The sequence below is a fragment of the Phlebotomus papatasi genome, chromosome 1 (assembly GCF_024763615.1).
Source record: "Phlebotomus papatasi isolate M1 chromosome 1, Ppap_2.1, whole genome shotgun sequence".
Taxonomy (NCBI): Eukaryota; Metazoa; Arthropoda; class Insecta; order Diptera; family Psychodidae; genus Phlebotomus; species Phlebotomus papatasi.
In genome coordinates, this window is record NC_077222.1 from 106823138 (window position 1) to 106833120 (window position 9983).

Consider the following 9983-nt stretch of genomic DNA (forward strand, 5'->3'; position numbering starts at 1 on the left):
AATTTATGCAGGATATAAGGATGACTTCCCTGGAGCTCAGATGTGAGAGTCGCATTGTTGGTCACGAACTGCCTCCAATATGAGTTGAGCTCCTTAACCTTGTTTTCAAGGTAAGGCGCTTTCCATTTGCTAGGGCCATCCTTCTTGAAGTTCGTCCGCAGCCTTTCGATGGTCTTGGCGATGCTCTCCTGCTCCTTTAGAATGGTGCTGGTTTTCCATTGCTGTTTGGATTTAAAGTATTTCTTCAAACCAAAAGCTTGATGTCTCGATGGGACCACGATGATTGTGGAATTGGAAGTGGAAGTGATTTATTGATTCAAAATTTCGGGTTTATATACAAATAATTTTGCTAACTAATCCATTTTTATTGTGGGAAAATTATTTTAAAAAAGTGCATGATGAGCAAAGAGAAGAGAAAAACAAATGGCTCAAGTAGCCGCGCGCGTCATAGAGGAAAGCCACTTGTAAAAAATATCCTAGATTCATTCAACCTTCTACTTTGCAATTACTTACAAACATAAGAAAAAAATAGCTTTTGGTAGTTAGGAAAATTCATTTTCTTTATGGGACACCGGTGTTCCAATCGTCCTTAAAGTGTTAATTCCTGAACTCGTTGAATCAGAAACTCTTAATGCATAGAAATAATTAAACACTCTTGAAAAGGGAAACTTAACAAGTTGATTTCAGGTGAACTTTTATTTTAAACTGCTCGGGCTTCACGAGAGAGCATTTTCCACAATTCAATTTTTTTTTTTGGAATTGCTCACCGTCTTAGCTTCCAAACGTGAAGAGATATCGACTTCCGATCTTCGATCACAGCCCTCAACTCCCACAAGTCAATATTCTCTAGCGAACCAACTTACCTAAATCACCCTGTCATCCCTTCTATCCCCTCCATAGGCCAATTTTGAGATAGGTTTATTCAACCTATCTCAAAATTGGCCCTGAAGATTTCGTTCATTTTTGGATATGTTTTGTACTTAATCCAGTAGAACATTAATCCATCAACACATACCGGTTACATCACCATTTTGGATTATTCAAGGTCAAGGTCAACCACCCTGCAGGGCTTTTTTAACGGATTTCGTCAAATTTACTGTTTTTTTTTTTAAATATCTTGCTTCTAAATTGCATCGGTCACAATCTGGGATGGATCTGTAGAGTAACGAATAGCTTTATTTTAAAAATGATGTTTTTTGGCATTTTTTCAGTTTTCTAACCCATATAAAATTCAAACTGTAAGAGATATCGACCTCTCGGTCTTCCATGACCTTCCCCAAATGACATAATCTCGAAAATAATGTTATTCTTTTTCTTATTTCCCTTTCATGTGTGCCCTATCCTACTGAAATATGCCAAAAATGAACTTTTTTCTAATTTTTCTCAAAATTGGCCGTGGTGACTTTGTTCATTTTTGTATATGTTTTGGATGTATAGTCCAGCTGAACATGTCGACGTCGACACTAATCGCCACAAAAATTGCCATCTTGAATAATTCAAGAAAATTATTTCTTAATCTCGAATTATTTCCTTAATCTCGAAAATTATTTCTTGTCTTTTAGGTGAGCACGCAAAATGGTTTGAGAGAAAATCTGTAGAAAAAAACTAAATTTTAGTGATTGAAAAAGAAATTTTATATCACAAAAAATTAGTTTTTCCCATAAACTTTCCCTTGTCAAAAAAAAAAATCATATTTTTTTTTCAATCCCAGAAACTTAGTTCTGCCGGAAATATTTATTTTTTTAAATTGTTTCTTATGGTTACAGAGGCTTAACGGTGAGAGATATCTACTTCCTGTCTTTAGTTGCATTTTTCCCATATTTCAGTACTTTTTAAATAAATATTGTCCGAATTTGTTGCAGCCTTTCAATAGCCCCACTAGCTCTATACCTATGTTATGTTTTTTCTATTTTTTTTTTTTTTTAAGAATTTATTCAGCGAAGATTTTTAGAAGTGTCGATAGATATTTCGAGAAATCAGAAAATATTATTGCAGAGAAATAATGAAATATTGTCGTTAAAGGAAATATAAGCACAAGGGTATGTAAATCAATGTAGTTTTATAAAAAAAACGACTTCTTTTCAACGTCAGGTATTTTACTTAACGAAATAAAATATTTCATTGATTAATTAATATGGTGCGTTTTTATTGATAAATATGATGTGTTTTCTAGCTGCAATATTGGTTTATCTCCTGAGAGAGTGGTTAATTTTTTTTATTTGCTGAGAGTAAAACATTTCTTACGATAAAAATTACTATTTTCTTTTAATTCTCATACGGAAAAAGAATCAAATGAAATCCGCATAGGATGATGAATGTTACATCTTCACATAGAAAAATCAATAATCTTATGAGACACTAAATGAGTGAGAAACAATGAAATCCTTCTCACAGAAAATATTTTATTCATACATTCACACGCTTCCTCTCGCCTGATCGCTCAGTGCGAGGTGGCTTAGTGTGCGCATTGTGTGCATTGTGAGGTGTGTGTATTGCCGTCGGCAGTGCACGCAGCAATATCCACCCATTCCATGCAACTGCCGAGAGGCAACTAAGGAAAAATGAAACAAGTAGGGAGAAGCGGGAAACGGCGGAAAGGCAATTTTGCGCGGGAAAAGAATTGTCAAATCTCGAAGGTCGATACGCCGACAGGTGGTGGCGTCTCGAGTTATACCATGGGATGACTATCTCTTTCTAGACTGTGGTTCAACATAACCTAACTGGGTTGAGAATCGGGCTAATTATTTATTTTAAAAAAGTTGAAAAATAAATTAAATTATGATGTCAAATACAAAAAGGTTGAAATTATGATAAAAATTAAACTTTGTAACTTGGATAATTTCGATAGAACCGGATATTTTGAGGTTATGTCATAACCTAAAATTTTTTTTATCGAGTAAGAAAATTATGACTCGTTTTACTAATTAATAGAAAAGACACAAATGTCCTCTACAATTATGTCGAAGTAATCATCAAAATCGGTGCAGCGACAGTCGTGATAATTGAGGTTATGTGAAATTGGTTTTTCGACTGTGGCGCTCCTCCACATCGGTGCAATAGTAGGGGAAGGTGCCCATGCTTGATACCATTGGAAGCTTCGTAATGACTAAACTTTCTATGTTTCACATTATATATGTGACTCATCGCAACCATATTTTAAAAACTATGGGAAAGTGGCCAGTTTTTAAAATATATTGCGGAGTCACATTTATTGAGAAACATAGGAAAAATTTAGTCATTACGAAGCTTCCAATGGTATCAAGCATGGGCACTTTCCCCTAACGGAGATATGGCGTTATGAATTTCGTGAATTTTGACCACTCATATCTTCGGTTCTATTTTAACCACAGTGAACCCACGAAACTTTTTGGAGACCTCATAACCTAGACTACAACATTCTAAAATTTGATTAACTTGTACAATGCCGTTTTTGAGAAAAATAAGTTTGAATTTTGATGATTTTTAACGCTATCGCAGCGCCACCTGTGGTGACTTTGAAGTTCCATCTGAAAGTGCTCATCGAGACGAAACCAAAAAGCCAAAATTTAGGTCGATATGTTAATTAGAACCGGAGATAGAGGCCAGTCAATTTTAGAAATTTGTACCCCTTATAGCTCGGGTCAAGGGTTATGGATCGACTTAGGTATTTTTTCGTTTGATAGGTACAATCTGCGGCTACAAAATACTAAAATTTCAGCCCGATGCACAAAGGGATTTTTGAGTTATTTAACTTAGAAAACTGAAAAATCTTCTTTTTAATAATAGCGCCCCTAGCGGTAGTTTTATGAACTTGCAATGTTAGGCAGGGAAGTGGCATTCCACGAGAGCTTTCCAAAACGCTCTCAGTTTTTAAATTCTGACAATTAGAACCGGACTTATGGTATTTTAATAATTTTTTTGGACTCTTAAAGCTAGGGTCAGGGGGTCAGGGGACCTTAAGTTTGGTATTAATCGAAAGCTCTAAGGCCCAGCTATAACATACTAAAATTTGAGCCCGATCGATGCCATAGGGACAAAGCTATTGAGGGGTCAATGCACCAAATTGCAATTTTCACCCGTTTATAACCTTTGCTGAAAACCGCAAGTCGATATCTTTCTTAGCTCGGACGCTATTAAGCTCCAAATAGTGGCCGGATGGACGGACGGACGGACGGACAGGAACGCTTTTTAGCCATACATATATTCACACAGAAAAATTATCGAGTAAAACTTACTCGAATCGATGTTGAATTAACTCTTTTTCGTTGTAATTTTCGATTAGCTATATTTTAGAGTTGGTTTTACTTTTATTTAGGTGTAATATTCGGAAGAGTCGTTTTAACTTTTTTTTCGTAAAATTTACATGACAAAAGAGTGTAAATAACTCGTTTTAAGACTGAAAATAACTCGTTTTAAGAGTTAAAATAACTCGTTTCAAGAGTTAAAAAAATCTTTTTTAGAGTTAAAATAACTCTTTCAAATCCCAAGCCCAAAATGAATACCTATGTTTTGCAATTTTATGTTTCTTTTTTACCATTTTCTTTATTACTATTTTCTTGTCCCCAAGTTCCCTATGTTCCGTCCGTAATATCACATATGATGCACGTACATGTCTTCATGAAACACTTAGGCATATTTGTAGTTGATATTCCATATGAACTTTGTCACATGAAAATCTTCTTGACTGAAGTATATTCTTAAAACGAAAACACTTAAGCATATACTTCAGTCGAGATGAAATTTTACATCGGAAAAGAGTAATAATTACATCGATATACGACGAATTAATTCAACTCGCACGAAGAGTTGTTTCAACTCTATTTACTAAAGTTTACAACGAAGAAGAGTAACAATTACATCGATATACGTAGAGTTAATTCAACTCTCCCATAGAGTTGTTTTAAGTTTTTAGTTCTTTTCTTAGTGTTTGTAATCAGGAAGTGACCAAATACATTCTGGCAAAGTTTGGGGCCGATCGAAGGACATGAGATTTTGGTAGAATTAAGTAAGTGAAATTATTAAGAATCTCACCTTATAAAAGAAATCGTAATGGCGTTGGCACACTTGCACATTAAAATTTTAATGTGATTCACATTAATTGTCGCTTGTGAGCGTCCAAATATGTTATTTGTGTCTTTGAGTCACTTAATATTTGGGGTTCTTCTATTTATTAATAAAGAAGTGGACTTGGCCTGGAAAAGTAAGTTTAAATTTACTTAAAGCATAAATATTTTTCACATTAAAAAATTAAAGAGAAAATCGCATTAATTTTTCGGATTAATGCTATAAATCAATTTATATCAAATTTTGCGGGTCAAGTGTACCTTTTTATCAACAAATAGATCAAATTTTGAATATAAAATAATTCAAACATACAAATTACACATTTGAACTCTTACCAGCGACAATTAATGTGAATCATATTAAAATTTTAATATGCAAGTGTGATAACACAGTAAGAGTCGTCTTCTAAAAAAAGAAAAAAAAGTTTTGAAGGGGTTAGAGGGGGGATGTTGTTTTTTTTGCGAGGAGAGGCGTCACCGAAGACCAGAAGTTGATATCTTTTACCGTTTAAGATCCAAATTAAAAAGTAGCCCGATCTTAAAAGAGCCGAATTAGCGAAAGTCTGCTGTACCGTTGAATCATTCCTACTAACGGTTTTTCAAGGTCAAGGTCAAAGGTTAAACACGCTCTAGAGAGGGCATTTATCAACCGAATGGTATCAGGTTTGCGCTCATTGGAAAGGTCTTGAAATTTCCGATAAAACTGAATCGGTTTCAATCGGCTAATGAACCGATTCATATCCGAAAACTAATTGTTATTCCAAATAAATTATATTATTGCTGAGGTGTATTTTGGGGGATCTTTTGAGTGATTTTTGAATAGGTTTAAAACGATAATGAATCGGTAATAAATCAGTTATTAATCGATACATGCTTTTCGTCCGAAAATCAATTCTGTTGCTCTTGAAACTATTTTGTGAGATCCTTTTCAGTGATTTATAAATCGGTTCAAATCGGTTGAGAACCGGTAAATGGTTAATTTGCCAATTTCATTTTCAAGTTATTACTTTTCTCAAGCTGCTAAAAAATAATCTAATTCTAATTAATCCTTAATTAATTAATATCCTTTGCTAATCATTGCGGATAAAATTTATTAAAATAACTACCTTAGCTGCGGCCCCTGCGGCATATTTTTGCATTTATAAAAGCTCGAGGAAAAAATCAGGGATATTTTTGAAAAGTATCAGTATGCTTGGAAACATATTTTTTCAACAAATGATCACTCGTTAAAAATCAGCTGAACGGGCTGAACGTTTCGGTTTAGTGTCTGCAAAATTTCAGAAAATATCTTAGAAATGGAGAGAAAAGAAGGCTCACTGCCGCGTAGAGTGGGATCCGTGACCATTAATCCCTTTTTCAACTTTATCCGGGAGTACAGACGAAAAAATTACGGGCAGTCTATGAAGATAGTTATTGCAGAGGCAGCAAAGGTTTGGAAAGAGATGCCCTATGAGGCCAAAAATCGTTTTAGGAAACAAGTAAGGGGTTTTGAAAGGTTACGAATTTGGATTTTTCGTCCTAAAATCTAAAATGTTTCAATTTAGGCCAGAAGAGCTGCCTCCAGACGAAATCGCGGAAAACCAAGAAGCATTCTGAAAAAGACAAGAAAGAGCGTGAAGAAAGTATCGTTTAAACTTTGAAAAAATTAATAAGTTGGAGAAAATTTTTGAAAATTCGAAAATGTCCGGAGAAAGAATAAATTACTAATAAATGTTTTTTTTTTTTTAAAAAAAGTCTGTGATTTCTGTGGGAATTCAGGACTCATTGATGTCCTTTTTGTCCTCAGTGATTTTTCTCGATGGTTCTGTGCCAATAAAATACGGATTGCGTTTAAATTCTGAAGCCAAATACATGGAATTGAAAATGGAATTGTCCCAAATTTGTCAACTTGATCCAGACTTGATGCTTTGCTGCGAAATCCTTGAGTCTCAGGTCAGGACAATTCTGCTGGATGATCAAAAGGTGAAGACATCGACAGCCACGGAGCTTTATGTGTATGAATTGCCAAAGATGGGGGCACATGAGAGATCATTGTGCAATTCGGAGCTTGGACTGAGCATTGAGAAGGGTTTGAAGGACATTCAGAGGCATCAAGGTGACAAAAGCAAAATTTTTTGTCGAAGAAATCCCTTTTCTAAGCATCAAGATTTCGTTCTTTCTTTGCAGGATTACTCGCTTCAGCTGAAAACTACCAATCGACAATTTCCTCAACTGTCTCATCGATAACAACGTCCTCTGAGGATACAGCTTCAGGGCAACCACTGACTGGCGGCTCTCAGGCTTCAGGGGACAATGCAACGATGGAGGAAGACTCTACACAGCCACAGACTGCCACAGTGAGGAAGACTTCGGCGGAAATTGAGAGAAAATCATCGAAGGTAAGCCGGTGCTTAGGAAACACCCTCTGCATGCCACAGACTCTGTTATGCTTCAAGGTATGGTAAAAGAGATCACTGGTTTTTTTTCAAAATTATTTTTAGCGATAGATTTTTTTCTAGGGATTTTATTGAGGATTTTTTTTTGTAAATTTTGCTGTACAGAAGCTTAGTTTTGAATGAGAGAAAGTTTTTGGTGGCTCAAGTGAAACTGAAGTGAAATGGCAATTTTTTTTTACATTTTGAAAAGGAATTTTTTTTGGCTGAGACACTCACCATACTCACCTTTTTATCGATTCTGGGACGGAAATGAGATTGTAAGAATCTTGGCTAAAAAGAGACGGCAAAGTGTCCATGCTTTATGAATTATACCTTTTCGAAATTGAAAATTAGCTAAAATGTGCACACTTTCGAATAATTTTGACTATTTACATTCAGGAAACCTTAATCGAAAACATCGATTGATCGATGAAAAATCGGTAAACAATAATTTGAGGTCGAAATGAACTATAAGAAAACGGATTTTGGGAGGAGTTACAGGGCTGTAGAAAAAAAGATAGAAAAGAGGTGAAATGCTTGAACGAAACCAATCACAACTGGTTACTTGTTTCATTTGTCGAATTCCTGAATAATCGGAAATTTAGCCATGGCCAAAACCAATTATATAGTACAACACTCCATTTTGTATTAATCCGAGACACTTCCCCTTTTTTTAAGGATCATTTATCAATTTATTAAGAAATACCAAGTCAAAAACTGTAGTTACACTCGTAAATTTTGATTCAGAACTCGAACTTACCCTTTGGCTTCTAGATCGAAAAAAATGAAACACCACCAAGAAATTTTAATAATATTCGGACGAAATAATTTACAGCTACTTTACCAATACACTTCTGATTGGGATCGATGCTGTCGGATTGGGAATTTTAAGACCTTTCCAAGAAATCCGAATTTGACAAAATAGGTTGAGGAATAGGCCCCCTGTGAAGCTATTCCACTTTTATCTCTAAAAACTCAATTTCGAAAATATTTCAGTTAAAATAATTTCCCGAAAGGCCCAAAACATAGAAAATTTCCTTTTGCTCGAGCGAGTGAAAATGACAATTTCCCAAAATGCAGTAAATTTCCCTTTGCTTCATCAACCGAAACGATTAATTTCCCAAGACACAGAAAGTTTCCTTTTGACCCAACAAGCGAAACGAATAATTTTCTAAAACCCAAAATTTCTTATTATTTCAGAAAGTGAAACTAATCATTTACCAAAATACAAAATTTCCCTTTGCTCGAGAGAGTGAAACTAAAAATTTTCCAAAACATAGAAAATTCCCTTTTACTGCAACAAGCAAAACTGATCATTTCCCAATCACAAAATTTCCTATGCTCCAGGAATTGAAACAAATAATTTCCCAAAACGCAAAATTTCCCTTTTCTCGAGCGTGTTGAAACTAAAAATTTCCCGAAACATAGAAAATTCCCCTTTACTCAGCAACCGTAACGAATAATTTTCCTAAGCATAGAAAATTTTCTTTTGCTCCATAGAGTAAAACTAAAACTTTCCCGAAACATAGAAAATTTCCTTTTGCTCCAACAAGCGAAACTGATAATTTCCCAAAACACGAAAAAATATCCGTTTTTCCAAGAATTGAAACTACTAATTGCCCAAAACATAGAAAATTTCCCTGTGCTCGAGCTAGTGAAACTAGAAATTTCCCTCTGCTACAACAAGCATACTTATAATTTCTCACAACAGAAAATTTCCCTTTGCTTCAATCAACCGAAACGAATAATTTCCTACGACACTGAAAATTTCCATTTGCTCAGGAAGTGAAGCTAATAAATAATTTCCCATAGCACAGAAAATTTCCCAAAACTCAATAAATTTCCCTTGCTCCAGGAATTGAAACAAATAATTTCCCAAAAACACAAAATTTGCTTTTGCCTCAAGACGCGAAACTACTAATTTCCCGAAACGTAGAAAATTTCCCTTTGCCCCAAGGAAAATTGCAAATGTCTCAAAACACAAAAGTTTCGTTTTATAATTAAATATTAATTTATATTAATAATAATCTTTTAATTTACATTAATAATTAATTTATACAAATGAATTTCTAAAAATAAGATGGTAAACGTAAATAATATTTCATTGTGAAACAAATTACTACGATTATCTTATAAAATTGGACTGTTTTGAATATTGTAGTAATATTTACAACGATTATCTTAGCGAAAAGTTCATTTTTCAGTCAAAAGTTGAATTTTACAATCAATTATCTTTTCTTTTTAGGAATTCAAATAAGAAATTCCAACTTCTTTGTACCATTTCAACTAATGGTACTACGATAATCGTAGTAAAATTAAATTTTCAGTAGAGAAATGAACACTTTACTACGATAATCGTTTTGAATATTGCTACACAGTAAAAATTAAATTAAATTACTATAGTTGAATTCACAGAATTAAAGCGATAATCTCCGTATTTTTTCACTGTGAAAAAAATTACCACGATATCACAGTAATATTTTCAACAATTATCGTGGTAAAAAGATAATTCTTGAATTATAAATTC

General features: G+C 34.2%; 1 protein-coding gene across 1 annotated transcript; it reads left to right on the plus strand.

The window, feature by feature from the left end:
* The first annotated feature begins 6337 nt into the window (after nucleotides 1-6337).
* On the plus strand, nucleotides 6338-8888 carry LOC129809871 (ubiquitin carboxyl-terminal hydrolase 32). The gene is made up of 3 exons (XM_055860011.1): nucleotides 6338-6520; nucleotides 6777-7137; nucleotides 7209-8888. The coding sequence occupies exons 1-3, from the start codon at nucleotides 6338-6340 to the stop codon at nucleotides 7484-7486; spliced, it is 822 nt and encodes a 273-aa protein (XP_055715986.1). The 3' UTR covers nucleotides 7487-8888.
* Nucleotides 8889-9983: the final 1095 nt, after the last annotated feature.